General features: G+C 32.9%; 1 protein-coding gene across 1 annotated transcript in view; it reads left to right on the top strand.

Annotated features, from left to right (window-relative positions):
* LOC130654984 (protein diaphanous homolog 2-like) overlaps nucleotides 1-22,409 on the top strand; it is a 59,211-nt gene that overhangs the window by 29,800 nt on the left and 7,002 nt on the right. Inside the window, exons 3-20 of the mRNA XM_057457685.1 lie at nucleotides 4,083-4,187; nucleotides 4,274-4,398; nucleotides 4,481-4,549; nucleotides 4,633-4,702; nucleotides 7,246-7,370; nucleotides 7,820-7,931; nucleotides 8,183-8,645; nucleotides 8,730-8,794; nucleotides 8,878-9,007; nucleotides 9,086-9,423; nucleotides 13,797-14,010; nucleotides 14,123-14,250; nucleotides 14,348-14,416; nucleotides 14,492-14,578; nucleotides 14,789-14,857; nucleotides 14,932-15,015; nucleotides 15,698-15,827; nucleotides 16,019-16,143. Coding sequence (XP_057313668.1) covers nucleotides 4,083-4,187; nucleotides 4,274-4,398; nucleotides 4,481-4,549; nucleotides 4,633-4,702; nucleotides 7,246-7,370; nucleotides 7,820-7,931; nucleotides 8,183-8,645; nucleotides 8,730-8,794; nucleotides 8,878-9,007; nucleotides 9,086-9,423; nucleotides 13,797-14,010; nucleotides 14,123-14,250; nucleotides 14,348-14,416; nucleotides 14,492-14,578; nucleotides 14,789-14,857; nucleotides 14,932-15,015; nucleotides 15,698-15,827; nucleotides 16,019-16,143 — 2,508 coding nt within the window. The remainder of the gene's footprint in view (nucleotides 1-4,082; nucleotides 4,188-4,273; nucleotides 4,399-4,480; nucleotides 4,550-4,632; nucleotides 4,703-7,245; nucleotides 7,371-7,819; nucleotides 7,932-8,182; nucleotides 8,646-8,729; nucleotides 8,795-8,877; nucleotides 9,008-9,085; nucleotides 9,424-13,796; nucleotides 14,011-14,122; nucleotides 14,251-14,347; nucleotides 14,417-14,491; nucleotides 14,579-14,788; nucleotides 14,858-14,931; nucleotides 15,016-15,697; nucleotides 15,828-16,018; nucleotides 16,144-22,409) is intronic.

Here is a 22,409-nt window from a genome sequence, read left to right as displayed (position 1 = left end):
GGCAAACATAAAGTAAAAATAACTACGGTGGAGAGTATTACCATCTATATACAATTTCGAAGTTTTTGTCACCTAGACATCCAAAATATAGGAATGTCAGTTATTTTTAGTTCTTTTTTCCATCATTTTAATATGGTTATTATTTAGTACATTATTTAGTAAATGAGATTATATTGTTTAAACATGGCAATGGAGTGGTTTTGTTGTTTATTAAAGATGGCCTAGTGAGATATCTTAAAGAAAAGCTTCTACGTGCAGTTTCCAGTTAAGACCAAGTCAGCATACAGATTTTAGCCATGTGATTTGTAAGTCACTTTATGAATATCACATGTCAGATGCAAATGGCCTGAAACAAAACTTGCGTTGGTGCTAGCTATATTGCCCTGGTCGCAACTGAAGTAAGGACATATTTTTACATGTAGTGAACTAACTCTTAGCCTCACTCACACCAAAGCTAGCTAGCAAAAACTACCAACTTATCTAGCATAAAGCTAGCCACTTAGCTAGCATAAAACTACCAAATAAAATTACCTACTTAGCCGGAATAAAACTAGGCCAGCATAAAACTAGCTGCTTAACTAGTATAAAACTAGCTATATACTTAGCTTGCATGAAACTACTAAATTTAGCTGTCATAAAACTAGCTACATAGCTAGCTAGCATAAAACAAGTTACTTTTAACTAGCATAAAACTAGGTACACAGCTGGCATAAAACTAGCTAATTACCTAGTATAAAATTAGCTACTTCGCTAGCATAAAGGATTCTGTGAGACATTTTCTAGCAGAACATCTGCATTAGATAATTCTGCTCCGATTAGAAATGTACCATCACATAGCTAAAATCCTCCACAAAATATTTTGGTTCTAGCAATTTTTAGACCAAAAACCAAGAGCCAAAAACAAAAGCGAAATCAACAAAAGGAACTTAACTACATATTCTAGGGATAATACTTTCCTTTTCCACTCATGATAAATGTTTATATAGAGGTTGATGTGGTCATGTGTAAACTTTTACACTGCTTAGCCCAAAAGGGCACTTTTCAACATTAAATGACATTTGCCTGAACTGCAAATAAACAAATGATGAATACCATTCATGTTTAGTTTAACATTTTGTGGCAGTTTCTGATACATCAGGTACCGAATAAAATGTGTCACTCTACTGGCCCATGGTAAAATGTGTCCAAAAAGCTAAATGCAGAAGCCCTGGGACATATTTCATCAAAAAAAACCTTTGTCACTTTGGCGAAGATAAAACCGTTTGATCTGATAAATAGTGCGCATGGAGACTTGGTTTTTATACGATTCGACCAAAAGTGGCACCTGCAATTTTTTGCTTTGCTTCATAACCCTTTCTATATTGATTTCGTTCTTCTGCACCATCCTTTCCCAAAATGCTAAAATTTACTAGTTAACAATAACAGCAAAAGGTTCTACTTATTTCGTTACAATACTGTCCTGCACTAAACATTTTAATCTAAAAGGTCAAAAAAGCCAGTTTCCAAGGAGATGCACAATTCAAAATAAAATAATTTTCAATATTGTCTTTACTCAAAAACATCAAATTCATATCATTTGTTTCAGTATATTGCATACAGTTCTCTCCTACAAAAGTTTACAAAAAAAATAGCCAGTTGAGTACAGAAATAAAAATGATCCTGACTGTCCTTTACCAAAAATTTTAAAAGTGATGTAAGCAAGGAGTAAATTTAATTTTATGTAAAAGAGCTTGCAAAGATGTCTAGAAAGTTGTATTTTTTTTTTGAAAAAAACTTGATTGGTTCCTAAGATTTAAATCAACAAAGATCATTATTTTAGTAATATAGTAGTTGATAAGGCCCATGGAGAAATCCACTTAGGCAGAAAGACAATGGAAAATAGATTGTTTAAGGTGCTTTGCTGACGTCAGCATTGCATATACAAAAAAAATTAGCAAAATTAGTTTATCCGTTAGGGTGTGATGTTTAGAGGTTAGAACGCTGATCAAAATAATGTATGGGATCATATGTTTTCCACGAACGCCTAAGGAGATATAAGGGTTTAAATTTTTTTGCTGACCTCAGCAAAGATTCATAAAAACACAAAAATTTGTATACCTGTTGCCTTCATCTTATAGATCTTGAAACGCTGATCAAGAAAATGTTTAGGATCACGTATCTTTGACAAATTGTTGCAGAGATATTGGGGTTTAAAGGGTTTTGAAAAAAACCTGGCTTCTGAACGTATTTGGAGCCAGGTTTGGGAGACTTGTCCAATTGTGTCCCAATGGTGAAAAATGACTGATGTCACCACCTTGTTTCAAGTTATTTGGCCTCAAAGTTTTCAGTGCATTGTAATGGCTTCAGTATTTTAATATACTTTCCTTTGACATCAATATTTTTTTAACATCAAGTTTGGTAAATTAAGAAACAAATTTGTAGGTAATGTTTTATGGACTTTATCAAGAAAATTGTAAAGAATATAATCCACTAATGTTTCTTATGATAATCCTCCGTATTAATATAAGCAACAAAATCAAATGTTAACCCCAATAAACAAAAATCAGTTCATTCGTCATGTTGTATATATATTGTCTTTACCCATAAAATGTTGCACAAAATGTCAAAAAACAAGGTTTGAAATACATTAAATATTTGTCTGAAAAATTTAGACTTTAGAATTCAAAATGATCTATGATAAGCTTGTCAACTTCAAGAAACCTTTGTCAACTTCAAGAAACCTTCATTCAAAATGTAAAAAAATAACTATTAATGACAAAATAAAATTCAATTACTTTGCCATGTTTTTTTTTGAAAGAAGGCTCAACAATGTATATATTTTTGACAATATATTTCAGAGGTATTTTAGCTGTGTATATCTTTAGCAAACAGTTTAACTGTTTTTGTTTTTTTTGTTTTTAGATATTGACCTAAAGATGGAATATACCTCCTAAATATATTGTCAAAAATATATACATTGTTGAGCCTTCTTTCAAATTGTTGAATTACATTGACAATGTTTCTACCAAGAAAATACTTCGCCATGATTCTTACATTTTTACCTGAATAGTCTAATAAGAATAGTTTGCAAATTTTTTTACCTGCGTATTGCCTTTCCGCCAAAATCTTACACAAAATGTCCAAAAACCACAGTTTGGAAAACATCGACTTAAAATCAGTGATTTAGTATGATTGTACCAAAGAAGCTACATACCTACGTCATCCTTGTACAGCGTGCTTTCCTTAATTTAGGACGAAATACAGCAATTGTTAAGCCACAAAGAAATGTCAAATTTCGGCAATCAGTGACTGTTGACCAGCCGTTATTTTAAATGCTGTTAATCAAGTTATTAAATGAATATAGGTTTCTCCTCACTAATTTTCTATATATGGAAACTAGACTTTTAAATTTAACAACTATTCTCTTACTGTTTTGTCTATTCTTTGACACTAGGATATCGTTATAGATAAAAATTATTATATGAATTAGGTGTCAATCTAGCTACATTCAATAATAGTGAGCCTTAACGTTCTAGCATTTAAATGTGAACACAAAAATCCGTCCACTAGCCAGCTTAAATTTGAAGGCTGGATGAGTGGGTTAAAAAATATAAATGTCTAGGGAGCTAGCTAGATGCAACTGTTTGGCAAGTTGCATTTCATGTATTTAGCTTTGTTGCACAGTGTGGCCATTTTTACCACTGTTATAAGACATTAAAGAGCTAGCCAGCGGTAAATTAAATAAAACAATATAATCCAACAAAGCGTAAGTCAGCATATCATCAATTCAGTATAGAGTGTGAGTGGCTGTTCGTCTGAAACATGTTTAATTGACGTGGCGTTAAGAAAATCATTTTATAAATTGTTCAAAGAAGAAGAAGTAAAAGGCTGCCTGTTTTAATAAGATTTTGGATGTAATCCGAAATCTTAATAGTAATTTCCTAATCCTTTTGTCAAAAGCACATGATCCTATATAATATAATCAGCATTTCAAATTCCAATAATTAAAAAAATTTCCCTAACCAACCATTTAACGAATAGTCACCATGGCAACATGGTACTATTATATTGTATACATTTTTTAACACTGAATTTTTTTTAAGGATGAAATGAATTTGACAGAAAATCTTCGAAAGCCTATCCGCACAAGAGAGATGGCTATAAAAGTTGATATGTTGTCACAGTTTATGAGAAGACAGAATACTAAGGTGGATTTTTTGTTCAATTCAATTTTCTAAAAGTCACCTTATATTATCAAGACAGAATAAAAATGATTATTGGCTATTATTATTAGGTATCATCTGGACCTGAATCACCAGGCGATTATAAATCTCAACTGACAAAAAATGATTTTGATCATGGGGAATTGCTCCAATTACTGCAGTCTTTGCGTGTTAACCTTACTGGTCGACCAATTAGGTATGTAATTTGTGCATATAACATACATGTATATTGCATTCATTTAGCCACTACTGTAGAACTGACTTTTTTTTATAATTAGTTGGATTCGTGAATTCGGTTCAGAAGGATTAGAATGCATACTAAATCATCTTCGAAGTTATATTTGCAGGTATGCAAATGTCTTTTTAATGGAACAGAAATATATTATTTTTACAGTACATTCTTTTACCTTGTTGATGCGCTTGATTTTAGTTCTTCATCGTACGACCAAAAAATACAACATGAGTGTGTCAAATCATTAAAAGCATTTATGAACAATAAAGTAAGTAAACGTATGCTTGTTTTCAAAAAGTATTTTGTAATCTTTTGCAGTATTTATGAGTTTTGCAGTTAATGTCCCAGTTGAATTAAATGAAAGGAACACTTCACAATGTTGTTTGTCTAACATTATCTAAAAAAACTTCTTCTTTGTTATTTCGAAGTATTTTCTATAAAAATGCAAACAAGACTATTTTTGAATTATATCTATTTTTATATCTGTTTTTGCTCTGTGAAATACATAATTTCGAATTTGAACACAGTTTTATATGTACCAACGATGCTGACTTCTACAGCTCTCAAATGGCAGTTTTGACCTTAATTTGACTGATTTGCGTGAATTAGTCCAAAATTCAAGAGTTTTTGACCTTACAAACATTTATGTTGTTTAAATGTCATAAATAAAGTTTATGCCAAATGCTTCTAAGACATATTTACACCCCAGGGAGGTATTATTTTCTTGAATTTTCTTTCGGCCACTATTGGTTTTATTTTTTCGGTTTTTGCATTTTTTGGTGGTTTTAGCGCCTTGTTTATTTTATTCCAAGTAGCAAAAAGCTTTTCAAGCAAGTAATTGTTAATTAGAATAACTGAAAAATTAAAATAATTAATGTACTATATGTACTGGAACATACTATTAAAGGCTGGCCTGTTACACACTAAAAAAATGCTTTTCACATTGCATACACTAAGAAAACATTCTGTATAATAATTAAAAACAGGCTGAAAGCCTTTTTTTTCATAAATTAAAGAACTTCTGTTTGAATCAACCAGTAAAAATGAAAGCAATCACATAAAAAATTTTGACCAGTGAAAGTACGTGAATGAAAGAAACAGAGGATAATGAAATGCAAAATACTACTGTATCAAACCAAAACTTTTGTTTAAAAGGCTCTGTATGAGTTTGGTGCAAATGTTTATTATACAGAGGTATGCTAAATGATCACAATAGGTGAAGGTAAATTTAGGAAACTTATCAGGTAGCTTAGTTAACTGTTTTCCTTTGTGGCCAATCTTCTGTTTTCATGCAAACGTTAAAAACAACTACTATTGTTTTTTATTTAAGCATTTGCCCTAATTATACTAATACAATAATAACCAATTACCCCGGGCTGTACCACAAAATATCGCCCGAGGTATGAGTTACTACCGAGCTTGCAAGGTTGGTGCAATGACTGAGGGCGATATTTTCTGGATTTTTCAAGCGGGTAATACGGTTTTTTAGGCATTCTAATTGTCTTAGCGTTCAGATTTCAGCAACATTCTGTCTGGATGCTCCTTCAACATGACTAGTGAACTACTAGCTACATTTCCGTAAAAAACAATGATCTGATATCCAGTTTCATCAAAAATACTAAACACAATAAGATAAAATTAAAACAAATACGTCTCCTCTCATTTTCAGACTCGTTCCTTCAGATTTTTGGTTATTTAGTCAAATAAAACTCATGAAGCCCATGTTAGGTCAGCTAGCTAGCTAGTTAAAAAAAATACTTCAATATTCGCTATAACTAAGTTTTAATTTCACGTTCAACTTTACACATTGTTCTGTCAGTGTCAAACATAGTAATGTTTTGTTTGCAAATATTTATTCTATACTAAAGTTCGAATTCTGCATAAAATGTTTGTTTTTAAACATGACTGTTTCGAATTTTGACCTCGAGTGTTAACTGAAAGTACTGCTAGTGAATTAACCTTATTATAACAGTAATACTAAATCTAAACTCTTATTTTGTATTTTTATCTAACATAGACAGTTAACAAATACAATAATAACCGATTACCCCATTCTGTACGGAAAATATCGCCCTCAGTCATTGCACCGACCTCGCAAGCCCGGTCGGAACATGGACCTTCGGCGATATTTTGCGATGCAGCCCAGGGTAATCGGTTATTATTGTATCAGTACTTTCTGTAGCTACACTCATAACTGGAGACACAAATAGTAGGATGATTCTTTGAGATACATTTTCGTTTCTGTACGCTCTCAGAGGTCATGGGCAATATTATAGCGCACTGGTTTCAAATCATGATCATTGTGCAATTCACTGGGTCCAAAACTCACAGCCATTTTCTACTATACGTAAGGCAGATGTTGTTGTCTGTCTAGTGTCGAATATAGTGTATGGGTGTTCTTAAGAAGTGGGATACACCTTTGATGTGGAGGGGGGTTAGTGTGGCCCTTATAAACAATTTTTAAGGGAGAATTATGGAAGCATTTTGTATAAAACTTTACCCATACTAAATGAGCAACTAACACCCAAATATTAATAATGTTTAAAAACGGTCTAACTTGAGGCCTTTTGAATTTAAAATTTTTAACTTTTTAATTATTGTACATTTTGTGTAAAAACTTTTATATTAAGTAGATTTTTTGTTTTAATGTGTATACACGAGAAGCCTCGTCATTTAAATCAAAATTTAAAATCAAAATACGTCTTTTGTTGTTGTATATTCTTTTTTTAATTTTTTCTGTATTTTTTCATATGTATTTTGCAGAAAGAAAACAGATAAAAGAGGGCTTAAATCTGTTAATACTTCTTTTAGTTTGGTCTAACACTTATGCTAAAAAATATTCAAGGTCTAACTTTGTTAGCACAAAGTATACGAGCAGACAATCCAGGCATGATGCAGGATGTTGTTAAAATAATGGCTGCTGTGTGTTTGGTTGAGTAAGTAGTTGTGTGTTGAAAAACACAAAAATATAAACAAACTTTCATTTTTATGTTTTTACTATTATTACAACTCCAACAGAACATGACTTTCTTACAGTAAAAAACACTATAAAAATATCAAAACTTTGAATATAGAGTTTTGTCTAATTATAACTAGTGTATATGGATGTCAAGCGACCTGGAAAACCTAGAAAACGGTAAAAAGTTAGTCGTGCTCTAAACGTTTTAATTAACATGGGGAAATCAGGTAAATTTTTATTTCAGTCATGGAAATGTCAGAAAAAAACGAAATATAATAGGATAGCCACTTTCTGCTACAAAGGTGTATTTTTATGACAACCACATTAGTTTTGTTTCCCTTAATTTTGTGAGTTATTAATAAAGTGATTTGTTAATTACCTGCAAGAAAGTACATTTTTTAACTTCTTATATTTTTTTCATTTCAGTCATGATAAAGCTTTAGAAGCAATGACTATGAAAGGTGAAGCTGAGAATAAAACACGATTTTATGCTGTTATTACGGCATTGAAAGGTGACAATTATCCTGCAACCTTAAAAGTGAGTTTTTTGTTTTTAACTCTTGTGTTTTTAAGCTAAGGTCTACTTTATGTATATTTTGGCAACCTACAGCATGTTTTTATTACTTTAAAGGACTGTTCCCATGGCAAACTTTTTATTAAGCCATAAAAAGAAATGTTTAAGTGTAATAATTAATGCTTGTTCGGTTCTGTTTTGATGTTGAAATGTACCTTTGAAGTAAATATTTGATTCTCAAATGCCCTATGAATTAATTGATTTTCTCCTTTTAGGTAGCTTGTCTTCAGATGATAAATGCTCTAGTTGCTACCCCAGATGATTTAGATTTTCGTCTCCATTTGCGGAATGAAATTATTCGAGAAGGTTTTGCGGAGGCTCTTCCTGGTCTGCGTGAGATGGACCAAGAAGATTTAAATGTACAGTTAGATATTTTTGATGAACATAAGGATGATGATGCTGTTGAGTTTCAACACCGCTTTAATGATATCACGGTTCACATGGATGATCTACTAGAAATTTTTACAGTTTTAAAAAATGTCATACAAGACACCACTGCAGAACCTTGTTTTTTATCTATATTACAACACTTGCTGTTAATACGCGATGATGTATTTGCACGGCCACAATATTTTAAGTTAATTGAGGAATGTGTGTCACAGATTGTCTTGCAAAAAAGTGGTGTGGATCCAGATTTTGGAGCTAGAAAATTGCAAATTGATGTGGAAAACTTAATTGGTATGTAACAGGTGCATTTGGATTATTAATTTTGCTTTGTACTTTTTCGTTGAAGTAGCAAAATAAACTGTTTTTTAACTTAAGAAAACCAAGTGGAAAGTGCAAAAGTTGAAGAATTTGCAAAAAAAGTAAAAGCTGTTGAAGATAAGGTATCAACTATTTTTCAGGTAAATTTCAACCTAAGCGCCACTAGAATCAAACACAAGCATAACCTACTGAATTTATTTAATAGTTAAAAGAAGAGACAACAAAACGATCAGAAATTGAAGCAAAGTTTTCACTGGCGGAAACTGAACACCTATCAAAAGTGAAAGGTCTCGAAGATATCATTGCACAGTTAAAAGCTGGTGGAGCTACTCCAGGTTTTATACTTTTTGAAAACCGAAATTGTTTACCTGGTAGTAATTTTATACTGGAAATGATTTTTCTTGTTATTATAGCTGCAGCTGTTCCAGGACCACCGCCCCCTCCTCCACCCCCCTGTCCTGGATCCCTACCACCTGGTGGGGCACCCCCACCTCCACCTCCACCTCCTGGCTTTAGTGTCCCACCTCCACCTCCGCCACTGCCTGGTGCTCCTCCTCCGCCTGGTGCTCCTCCTCCGCCTGGTGCTCCTCCTCCGCCTGGTGCTCCACCTCCACCTGGTGCTCCACCTCCACCCGGAGGCCCTCCACCTCCACCTGGAATGGCATTTATGGGTCCAAAGTTGCCACCTGGTTTATCTGCAAAAAAGAAATATACCCAAACTAAACAAACAAAAAGATTAAATTGGAGCACTGTAAGTTGCATGGAGTCAAATAATATTCTCACCTGCCTACTTGAATGCACTTTTATTAATGATGCATTTTTTGTAACATAAAAACTAGATTTTGCTAAATCTTGTTTTTAAGACCGACCGTATTCACACTTTCTGGATAGATTTCTTTCTTTCTCTGAAAATGCGCTTTGTAGCACTTACGCAACCCAAATTCGACATGAGCAAAATAAGTATCTATAATTGCACTACCGTCACAAGACCAATCATTTTATTGATTGAGATTGTCTAAATGCTGCGGAACAGAGATAATTTTTTATTATTGTCAAAAATTTTACAATCCTGAGACAAAAGTTGACAGTCCAGGCTTTAAAAGGGCCAGAATCCGTGGTTCCAAATTTCTAGAAGTTTTTTTGGTCCATACGTCTCCATTCTCTTGGACTTTTGGAACCACTTGGTGTTAATTTTACCCTTCCGATAACCCGTTTATGGTTTTTTGCCCAAAATGATTTTTACAGTATACATTTTTAACCCCATGTTCAACGTTGTATTTTGAAACAAAACGATTTTCGTCTTTTTTTACCTCAATATGCTATAAAATCCACAAAAAGAATCAAATATAGTTATAACTTCTTCTAAGCCTAAACAAAAATTAAACTTTTGATAAGAATGTTTTCAGGTCAAAAATGAATGATTTTAAGCCTTGGTCCAATTTTTACAGTTGTTAATAGAGTGCCTCATTTGAGAAATGTGTGATCACAGACCACACCAATATTTTTACAAGGAATTTAATTCACTTTTCTTACACACAATGTTAGGACTAATATAATTAAAAATATAAAACTATTACATGGAATTATTGTTTTCACATTAAAACCAATATTCTCTTCCTTATAAAGTGGCATTTTACCAACTATAAGATGTATTAATGTCTACGCTATTTTGTTGTTGGGATAATAGTTGGTAAAAAGTTGCATAATTTTCTTAATATTTACCTTAGAATTAATTGTTGCAAAACATAACTTTTGGGAATTTTAGTGAAAAATCTGTGAAACGACATTGCCAATAATATTTAAGGACTGAAATTGGTCTATTTTAATTTTTTTATTTTGCTTGGTGTTAGCTAACCAATTATAATGGTTGCATGCAAAACTTGAAATCTCAGAAATTATTGTAAATCATAGGATGCCAGAGAAATTATACCAGACGAGCAAGAAATGTCCCACCTGCCTTAACTTGGAAATGGTTACTTTTGTGACAAGATAATTTCTACTACATAAAACGTCTTTTTTTCAAGTGAAAGAATTATTAGCAGCTTTTCTAAGCGTTTCCACGCATGATATTGAGGAAATACAGTCACCCTTGTCCCCAGGGCTTGCCATGATATTCTGGATGGAATGGCTTATTATGGAGCCATTCCGTCAGAATATCATAGGCGAAGAAGAGCCCGGGGGTGAGGTTGGGAATACAGTATAATAATATAAGAAGGGATATTTGTTAATACATTTTCATTGCTGTTGATACAAGACGCGACTAAAACTGTTCATTCATTTTGAGTATATAAAAACGTTTGTACAGCCTACAATATAGTGTTGCTTTTATTAGATGTAATTTTTAATTCATATTTCTAATAGATATACAGCTACAAAAAGAGCGAATCAGATTTTTTGTGTATAGAGGCTAAAAACGTTTTCCACATTTTCAAATTTTTGGTAGTTTGGTGATGAAAGATAGTAAATAGTGGGCAGCTGTACCGTTTCTTCAGCTTATTTGTTATCTTTTATGATTTGAATTCGTTTAATCACAAAAAAGGGCTATATATAATTGCTGGAGCGCTTGAAAGATGCTGGGCGGTTAAAAGCTTGGTTTTTTTTAATACTTAGTGTGAGTTGTGTACAAAAAAAGATTTATAAATGAAATACGATAATCAGAATCTATTCTTACATAAAAAAATACACGTAAAATAATGCGGACTAACTAATACCAAGAGACGAACGTGCATGTCCTAATCTTTGCATCTAATATACAGGTTTCTTTTCTAAGAAACAAGAGGCTGAGGTTACAGGTACTATTAACAGTCAACTCGAGAAATGTTAACAAAATTCGGAAAAAAGGTTGATAAATTGCAGTGGTTATTGCTGAAAAGCTTTGGAAATCAAAGAACATTCAGGATGAAATAGGTAAACATTCGTAAAAATTATTGGTGGAAAATGTTCAAGTGCTTAGCTATTAAAAGTCAATATCTTAATTAACATTTATCCGGTGGCCAAAAAAACATCAGCTACAATCACACACATAAAATATTAAACCAAAATTAGGCTTCTCAACAATCTTCATACTTTACACATTTAAAAATGGAGTCCATATTAAAAGTAACAAGTAGTTTCGAGCCATCTTCGCTTTTCTCCTGGGTTTCTTTTATTTGTACGCGATTGACTGGACCAACAGCAATTACGTTTTTGCAACACCCTTTTAATACCATCTCATTGTCTTTTTAAAACAGCTTTTCGTTGTTCGTAGTAGCGTTACAAGAGGGCGGAATAAAATCATCGTCATAATCTTTATCCTCAGGAACCTCATCAACCATTTGCAAATCATCACCCGCAGCATCATCGTATCTCTTTATTTTTTCTGTGAAGGTTTCTTTTGGTATATCTCCCAAAGTTTGATTGGGATCAAAAGTTTTTTTTTTTTTTTGCATAATGCTTGAACTTTATCGTATTATTTTACGAGTTGGAATGCCACAAAACAGCTTAAAATACCTTTCTTTCTCCACGGCTAGGTTCAAAGACACAAACCCTTTCTCGATTTCCGCATTAAAAACTTGTTCAACTTCTTTAATTTCATCAGCGGATCATTTCCGTCTGTCAATTGCTTTAACACAAGTTTTCTCATGAACAGGAATGCAAGAGCAAATAAGCCACGTCTTTCGACCCTGAGGGTGATGTATGTCAAGTTACGAGCAGGCTTCGTCGCCGTAAACTTCTGCTTTTTGCCAAGAGGCATTAATTTGCTGACTAATGTGACCAGAGTCCATTTGGCCACCATTAAAGGATACAAAAAGGTACGAACTTTATCCAATAATTTGACTTCTTACTCTCTCCCAAAAATCTTCATGTAATCGTAAACAGGGTATAATGGCATTTAATAACATCTTTTTCAGAAATACTAACATCCTACATGCAAAATGCACTGGAATTTTGTTTAAACTAATCTTTTTTTAAAATAATAATTTTACTGGAATTAATTACATAGTACAGGAAAGAAACACAAAGAAAAACCAAAATCGAAAGATTCTGGTATAAGGAATTTCTTCAGCTCTAGTACTTCAGCAGAAACCTCTAGCAATATAGAGCTTTGGCAGATCATTTGTTTGCTTCAAAATGGATAAATGAGAAAGTTGCTAAGGATGGAAAGTTACAATTACAAGAGTTCCTATTAACAGTTAAGAAGCAACGTGCTGACGAGTTTTTGGGTGTACACTTGCACAGAAACAAGAAATTTTCAGCTTTGTGAAAAATATGTCAGATTATATTTGTTCTACCTCATGGCCAAAGTAGTGTTGAGTGAGGTTTTAGTGGTAACAAAGAACTTCTGGTAGAGAACCTAAAAAATTATTGCTTCGCATTCGATTATCTTCCTAGGATAGAAAGCTGTTTTTCATCAGAAAGGATATTTTTATGTTTATTCTTGTAGTGTTGTATTACTGTAGATGTATACCAACAATGCGTCTTATATGCCCCCATACCTAAAAGCACCTGGAAATATGATTAAAATTACCTGGAAAATACATGGAATTTACTACTTGAAAAAAGTGGCCACCCTGTTTGCAGTTCCACACAAGATTATAAGCAATTATTTTTGCGCACACGCAAGCTACACATAACATTCGTTCTCAAGAAATAATTTGTGGCTTGTTTCAATATTGCTTATGAAAGAATTTATGCTTGCAAATTAAATACAATAAAATGAAATAATGAAAACAATAGAAACCCATCTCTAGAGATGTGTTATATGAAGTGTTAAAAAGGTAGAAAATACTTTATAAGAGCTATGAATTATACTTTGCAATATTTTGCTGAAGTGGTTTCTGTGAAGTTGCTGTATGAATTTTGCGGGGGATGAAACTATAAGTAGTAAAACACCATTTTACTCTTGGTGGTGTGAACGATACCATTTAGAAAGACTTTACCTTGCAAAGTGTGAACACGGTCTGGACATGGATTTCCACTCAAAAACAGAAAACTGTTGTTTATGATATCTGATAGGTAAATCAGCTTTTCCGATCTGAAAAAGTGTGACTAATCAAATTTCAATGTTGTCTCATTCTGTTTTGTTCAGGAGTGAAAATTCAGCTTGAGACATCAGGGTAATTTTAAGAAATAATTTTGTCACAGATTCACCCTACAAAGATAAAGGAGAACACATTTTGGACAAAAGTTAAAGAAGAAGCTCTTGGCACAGACGATTATTTGAATTTGATCTCAGAAACATTTGCATCTAAACCTGCTAAAAGAATGGGAGATAATGCTGCTGTGACTGGTGTGCCTGAAAAACCAAAAAAAGGCACGGACCTCAAAGTCTTAGATGGAAAAAGTGCTCAAAACTTGTGTAAGTAACATATACATAGTAGTATTCCTCTCTCAACTGGAATGCATTACAATGTAACCTATTACTTGGAACATATTTTATAGATTTAAATTTCATGACATTTCTTTTCTAGCTATATTAGTAGGATCTTTCAAATTGTCGTATGAACAGATCAAGAAGAAGATATATCAAGTTGACGACGAAGTTATTACAGGAAATGCTTTAGAAAATCTTCTTAAATTTTTGCCAACTCAAGAGCAGGTGCTCCATCATTATTCCTCTTACTTTGTCAATTATTTTGTTTATTTATTTGTTAAATATGACCTGTGCTCAACCACTTGCCTTTTTTATTTTCCAGATGAACCAGTTAAAAAACTTTCAGAATGAATATGATGACTTAAATGAAGCAGAAAAATTTGCTCTTCAGGTGTGATCTTTTGCTCAAAGACAGTGTAACGGAACCTATTCATTAACATTACTCGATTTTATTCTCTTTCTACAGCTGAGTGGTGTGCATCGACTAGAGCAGCGTTTAAACTGTATGAAGGCAAAATTAGATTTTGAAGAAGAATTAATAAGTGTAAAGCCTGTAAGTAAATTTATTTTATGACTTTAACAAAGCTTCGTAAATCAAGTACACACTTTCTATAATGGGCCTAAGTTATATGAAAGTGCAATTTTTATTGTATGTAGTTCATTGTATATTCATTGGTTTAAGGAAGCGAATAACCTGACGTAAACCATGTGCCAAAATCAATTTGCCGTTTTTTTTCTAACATCTTTTTACGATGTTTAATAGGATATCGCTAACGCAACAGAGGCATGTAAAGAACTACGACGGAGTACAAAGTGGGCGAAATTTTTAGAGGTAATAAGATCAAGAACATAGTCGCTTTATCAAGATTGTTTAAGCTTCATTTAATTTTTGCATGTATATTTTAGTTACTACTTTTAACTGGTAACTACATGAACGCTGGTACAAAAAATTCTCAAGCTTTTGGATTTGACATCTCACTGCTTTCCAAGGTATGAGTAAACCCTGTAAGATCTATAGGTTAACGTGTATTAACGTGTACTTTGGTATCGACGTGTACTTTGCAAGTTTAGTATTTTCTTTTAAAATGTTATGCATATTACACAGGATTAAACCTTCATAACATTTTTATTATTGTTGATAAATGACCTAGTTAGGAGTTATCAAATGAAGTGCTGTTATTCTTAAGGGTCCTTTAAAGAGTTAAAAAAACCTCCACTGCACATGAGGTAATAACAACACAAGCAGGTAGCTTGTCCAGATGATGTGTATATGTAGATGTAGGGTTTAACACAGCTCATTCATGTAGTCTCAATCAAAGTGAAGTTCTTAGTTGAGTATGACGACACGTATTAGTCCTGATAAACTTTACGTGTACCAATAAGTGCGAACATCGTGCTGGGTTTGCTTGTGACTTGCAGTTCTGGTGACTGTTCCTGCTTTCCACCACGCAATATGTGAACCATGCACAAAGTAGCACTGTCTGAAGTTCAGCATATATAATGATAGTATTTGTCTGTTGTAATCAATGTTCCAGTCAGTGTAAATCATTGTCAGTTAAGGATGACCTAAACGAATAAACCTTACATCTGCATGAATAAACCTAAGCAATTACATACAAATATATAGCAGGCTTCAGTAACGCCAACTTTAATGGAAATGCGCCCATTGTAGGTTGGTAATACGAAGTCTGTAGATGGAAAGATGACCTTTACGCATTTTTTAGCTGAGATGGTAGAAACAAAGTTTTCAGGAATTGATGGTTTCGAAAATGAACTTTCTCATGCTGCAGAAGCTTGTAGAGGTAGTTAATTTTTTTTATCCTTAACAAAAAATTTGAAAATAAAATAACAAAAAACTCTCAATACCTCGATTACCTCTTTCCTCCTTTAAGGATGTTGACACTGCACTTTCAAATTCCTATGCAGGTAAATATAGGCGAGTTCGTAAAAAAATTTTTAAATATCTATAAGTTCTAATTTTCTTCATTTTTAGTTTCTGACGACATGACATTAAAAGCTGTCAATAGTTTAAATGCTAATTTAAACAGAATCCGAAACGAGTTAAAACACCACAACACTCAAGCCAATCCAGATGACAAGTTTGGTGATAAAATGTCTGTATCCTTTTAACGCTAGAAAATGAGCATTGTTATATCTAGAATAGTTAAAATGTCACCAGTGTTTCTTAAATTAATTTTTTTCTGTAGCTTGGAATACTGTTTATTTAAAATCTCCTTATTTCGGGGTTAATTAAAAACATGGGTACCTCAGTTGGGGTAGTATTTGAGGTTGTGGTTGGGGTAGCTAATTTTGATATTCAAAGCATATATTTTGTGAATATACATTATATATTCGATTTTACTGCAATACAACGGCTCTTAGCTCGCCTAACATACCGAATTGCACCAATTGGTTAAAAGGAAGTTTCACTTTTACCTTCAGTTCACATGCGTAGCTCCGCCATATTTAAAATTGACATAATAATTTGCAAAGCTAAACCTCTGTTTCTCAAACAAATGTCTGAGCAAATCCCTTGAATTCAAATCCACCTCAGTAAACCCTGAATTACAACCAATCCATGAGCACAAAGTCGTCGTGGTCACAACTTGCCCTCTTTAATAATACAATAATTATATTTGCTCAAGTGAGTAAGGCTATTCGCGCTCAAAGCATAGGATTTCCCGATATTGGCCATGTAAGCATACAACAATAGAATTAACCAATCAAAAAGCGCCGTTCAATATTCTGACCGCAGAAAAAATCGTTTGAGACGTTTGAGAGTTCCCTCCTTAACTATTCCAATTTCCTGGTGGTAAGAAAATTATGCTGGGTCTCCTGGCTAACTTTAGGCAGACATTTCATTTGTCGTAGTCGCACAAATAATTTATTTTTATCATACTATGTAATTTTCTCTTATTCGCCAGCAATCGTCGCAGTAGTTGGAGTAAGTGCAACTACCACAGCAAATGGAAAAATTTATCAACCAATTAGATTTCGAAATACAATTTCAAAACAAGGTTTTCAATTTCAAAATGAAAACAAAGTTGATGAGAAGGAAAAGTTTAACTTTTTGTGTGCAATATTTCATGTAAATATTAATTATCTTATTATTGAGTATAATATTAAAAAGTGCTGAAATGTCCTGAAATGCAGTAAAGTAACTAACTGGTGATACCAAACTGAAAATAAATGTCTTATTTGTTACGTGCAGTTTTGTTTTTCGCGCTAGTGCATACTGCATTCGCACTTACTGAAACAATTACAACGAATGACTCTGAACTCATCTTTAACAAAAAGATGGGTAATGTTGTGTACGTTGCGTTTTCTAAAGGTTGCTCGCCATATGTATAGTGCAATTAATCTTTCATGGCCTTGTTTCCATGTTATTTGATCATTGTAAAAACAACTTCGTAAGGAGAAAGTTTGACATAAAAACCTTGCTGGGAAAAGCCTCCTGGACAAGTTTTTAACATTCGGAACCACTCAATCCGAATTTACTGGAACGTGGCAAAAGAGAGCACATAATTATCTGGTCTGCAAGATAAAACTACCACCGTAAACACTACCCCAATTTGGGTACCCATGTTTTCAATCAACCCCTTATTTCCTGCAACTTTTCAATCACTTTTCTTATCAAATCTTTTTGCGCTGTTGTATTTGTTTACTTGCATATTTGAATAAGCAACTATGTGCTGTATCTTATATACTACCTTAAGTGGATTAATTTTCGCGTGGACTTATTTTTATGAATGCCAACCCTGAAAATATTTGCGTGGATTCATTTTCGCGAATCGCAAGATTTTAAAAATGTTGCGTTTATTTATTTTCGCAAATAAGCTTGTCTTAAAAATTTCGCGTAATAAATTTTCGTGGAGAAAGCATAACTAACAAAAAGAGGAAAGAAACAACAAAATTTTACTATAAATCATTCGTTTATAACGTTAATAGTCTTTTCAACTCAAAACAATTTTTAAAAAATTTACGTGGATTAATTTTCGCAAAAAATCAAAAAGTTTGCGAAATTCCTTCAAACACGCGAAATCCATGTATAGTTAACGGGCTTATCGACCAGTCTTGTACTACTACTCTGTGTCTATTTGTCTTTGATAGGCAAAGGGGAGTTTCCTCGTGTTCCCTTGATTTTACCAAAAAGTTATGTCTTATTTGTTAACGTCCATTGCTTAATTTAAATTAATGAAGCTCTTATAACTTTGAGGCGAAATAACGTCAGTTATTTTTCACCTTGAGGGTAAGTTTCCAAATCTAGGTCACCCATTCTGTTTCAGGACGAAAATGGGATCAATTTTCTGAAGCTGGGTTAATCAACACATTACCGAACAGACAGTTAAGCCCCAATATCTCTTTAACCATTCAACAAAAGCACAAAATGCTTTAAGTCTTTATCAGCGTTTCAAGTTTTACACAGTAGAGACAATAGGTGAACAAATTTAGAAAATATTATTTTGGCGTATCTATCGGTCATTGCTGATGTCATCTGAATGACATACCTTTTTGCATGGATTGTTGACTAGTTTGAAAGGGGACATAGGTCAAAATATTGTTGTTGTTGTTTTCGGTTGAAATGGGAGTATGATAAGACGATAACAGAAATGTGTTTTTTATCATCTATTTTTACTCTAATGTTAAATAAGAGCAATTTAAGATTCCAATGGTTGCGTTAGGCTTTCCGTATTAAGGTAGATATGACTACACAGAGAAAAAAACTTGAGAGTATTTTTCTCTCGAGTTTGATATGTATGGAAATTAATTTTCCGGGCTCAGGAGAAAAGATGCTCATTCAGATTAAAATAGCTGCAGGAGATGATACGTTTTATTGCAAAATTTATAATTAATCACAACTTTGTTTATATGGCACCATGATAAAGAAGAAGAACAAGAAAACAACAAAAAAGAATGTGGATAAGAAGACTTTTCCAGGAAAGAAAACACAAGAGGTTGTACAATGTATTAGTTAAGGATTTATTATTATGTGACATTAAATATTTCTTCAAGTCATTTCAAACGACACCAATCAGATTTTAACAGCTACTCTCTACTGCCAGGGATGTCACTAGTCCTTATAAGCGTTTATGTATAGCATTGTGGTACTTAACGACAGAATATGCTTAAATTTCGATTTAAAGTGGCTACAAAGTCCTCCAACTGTCAGTCAATATAAGTGAAACGTGCAAAGGAATATGGAGTCAATTGCAGACTTTGGTTTTTTTGGATGTTCCTGACACAGAAAGCATGTGACAAAAGGTGGCAAATGAGTTTGAAGTCCGATAGAACTGTTCACATTTTTTAGGTGCAATGGATGACACACATATTGTAATGCAAGCACCAGCTTGAAGTGGTTCAGACTACTTTAACTACAAGAAAACACATAGCATAATATTGCTTGTTGTGTGCAAGGCACATTATGAATTTACTTTGACCGATATTGGTGATGTAGGCGATGAAGCGATGGAGGTGTGTATAAGAACAGCAAACTTGGTGATGTTATAGAAAAAAACTTAATTAATATGCTACTCCCATCCACAATAAAAGATACCGTTAATAAGCTATACCCATATGTTGTTATGGCTGATGATGTTATTCAATTAAAGCCACACCTGCTTAAACCTTTTGCTCGTCTAGATTCTTGTTCGATTTGTGAGCTTTTCGTAAAAGGCTGTCTCGGTTGTTCATTTTATCCCTTAAGGAACTTTCCAGCCACTGAGGTTTTTGTTTGACCTTCTTTTCGATAACAGGAGCATGTTTATCAATGACGATGGTTAATGTCCTTTTCAAAAATAGACTGTAAATTGTTAATCCACAAACATTCGATATATTTAGACTGACGTCAATTCATTAAATAAGAGCAGTGAAACCATTGCATTGCACTTTTAAATTTAAGGCTAAATAACTTGGAAACTGGTGAAAATAACTGAAGTCATCTCCTGCGTTGATAACTAGGGACTACATGGGACCAAATTACTTCAATGTACACCTGCCTAAATAGATTTCTCCACAGGCCTTATATAATAGAAAGATGAAAAGACACAGCATGTTTGGCTTCCATATAATATGTGATTTCATTAAAACGACACTACCGATGTCAAAAAATGACCTTTGTACTCAAAAAGGCAATTTTTAAATGCTTGTATTTTGCTCAATATTTATTATTTTGCTTAAAATTTATTAGTTTTTGAAAATTATTTTTTATATGAATACTAATATTGTTCTCTGTCTCAAACGAAAAATCAAATAATTTTTTTCCAAACCTTTCTTCCCTTTCAATTCACAATTCTCTATGGTCGAGCTTCTTATGTGAAAATCTTATGAGTTAAATCCACGTACTAATTGAGTTATTTTAAGAGTTATTATTCTGAGCACACCTAAATGTATTTGTGATTTACTGTTGGCGAGAAAGGTGAAAAGTCAAATTCGCAAAAATTAAACACATTGACTGCCTTTCATATGGTGCGGTCTGGGCAGTAGTAAAGCGCTTATAGGGACAAATATTTTCTAATGGTAGCGCAACCAAAAGACAACAACAAAGTTTGACTTCTGGCTTGAAAATAACGAAGGTTATTCTACAAGAAAATTCAAGGTTAATCAGAGCTATTTCCATATCTATTTTTGTTCCACAAAATATATATCCCAAATTACTGAATAACATGAAAACGAGATTAGTTATGAGCAAATTTGTAGTTCGCAGTGAAGTCGTGCATATGTTTGTTAATTTGCATTATTTGCAAAATTAATTTGTTATACAATCAAATTATTAACGTTTGGTGATAATATTGGATAATAGCATGTATGTGCCAGATATTGGCCGTTATAATAGTTTATTATTCTTAGTGTTAAATAAGTTATGTATACTGTAGCTAACTTTGAATATGATGATGTGAGTAACTGACTATCTGGCTGATTTCAAAGAAATAGGGAATGTCAAGTTGTTTATCAAAATTGGTGATGTTTCTGGGATACACAGTGTGTCTCCACTTAATGAGTGTACCTTATTTTCCAAACAACATCTGTAAAAATAATAGTTACTGGGGTTACTGACAGTGCTTGTAAAACAACAGTTTACCTATTGTAAGGGTTATCTTATTCTATTTATTTTTTTGCCAAGTGAGATAAAAATGTTAGTTTTGGCAATATTTAAAAGTCAAATTTCAAGCATTTGTGATTTCAGAACTAGGATACTAATTTGGCTTTCTTATCGAGGTTAGCAAGTGGGACGTCAAACCTCATGTTATTGGTAATAAAGTGCTAAAATGTAAGGACTCTTACAAGCAATTCTAGGTTCCATTTCGTAAAAAAATCTATTTAAATTTCCAAAATATGCCAAATACAAAGTAGTTTGTAAATTATATGACATGAGGTTGTTAACAATTTTGTAATGAGGAAGTTTCCATGTCCATGTATTTTTTTAAGCAAATGCAATTAAGTGATTTTGCCCAGTCAAAACAAATCTTTCCTTGAGAGGATCACTCCACAAATCATGTTTGCTTTGTCTCATTTAATTTAAAAATTGTTACTGGCACGTTTCTGACTTAATACCTTAAAAGAAAACTTTTTGCAACTAAAATTCTGTCTGCAGATTGCTTGTCAAACTTTAACTTTAACGATAGAAACAAGGTGAAAACAAGGTGAGATTTTTTTATGAGATCAAAACGAAACTTTTGGTTTCATATTCCAATAAATCAACACTATGGAAGAATTATATGCAGATTATTTTCGAGAATAAACAATTTGGAGACGGCAGCATAGTCAAAGGGTAAGATATTTACGTCATGGTATGGCAGAACAGATCTCACAGTTTGATTTGATTTTCACGCTTCCCTATTTAAAATGTAATGTTGGTGAAAGTTATATTTCAAACATATTTTAATTATTTTATTAATCGAGGCAAATTTTCGTTTAATCTCGAACTAACTGTGTATTTCATAGCCGTTAAGCATCATCTTGTAAAGGTTTTGCTCTATCTTAACTTATAAAAAAAACGTAATTTTGGTTTAAATCCGTAAAATTTGCTAAAATACAAGTCGCATAACTTTAGTAAAAATTGAAATAACTAGTCATTAGCCCGTGGAAAAATCTACGGGTTCGCTCGTCCTTTTTATACTTGCGCAGCTAAGCTACCATTTTGCGTGACAAACGGACAGACGTATACGGGTATTATAATATAGATTACTTCAAACTTCGTATGACGTGTTTTTAGACCGATTTGATGAAATTGAGCCAAAAACATTTTCCAGTATTATCATAGTTCCGGAGTTCCTAATTTTAGCCATTTTCTAAGACGCCGATAAACGATTTTTGACTGCATATTAACTTTAACAAAGATTCATGGACAAAAAACGTTACGACTAATCTTTATGATTGAAAAAAGT

Source organism: Hydractinia symbiolongicarpus, chromosome 8 (genome assembly GCF_029227915.1).
Source record: "Hydractinia symbiolongicarpus strain clone_291-10 chromosome 8, HSymV2.1, whole genome shotgun sequence".
NCBI classification, from domain to species: Eukaryota; Metazoa; Cnidaria; class Hydrozoa; order Anthoathecata; family Hydractiniidae; genus Hydractinia; species Hydractinia symbiolongicarpus.
This window is presented reverse-complemented; position numbering and strand designations above follow the sequence as displayed.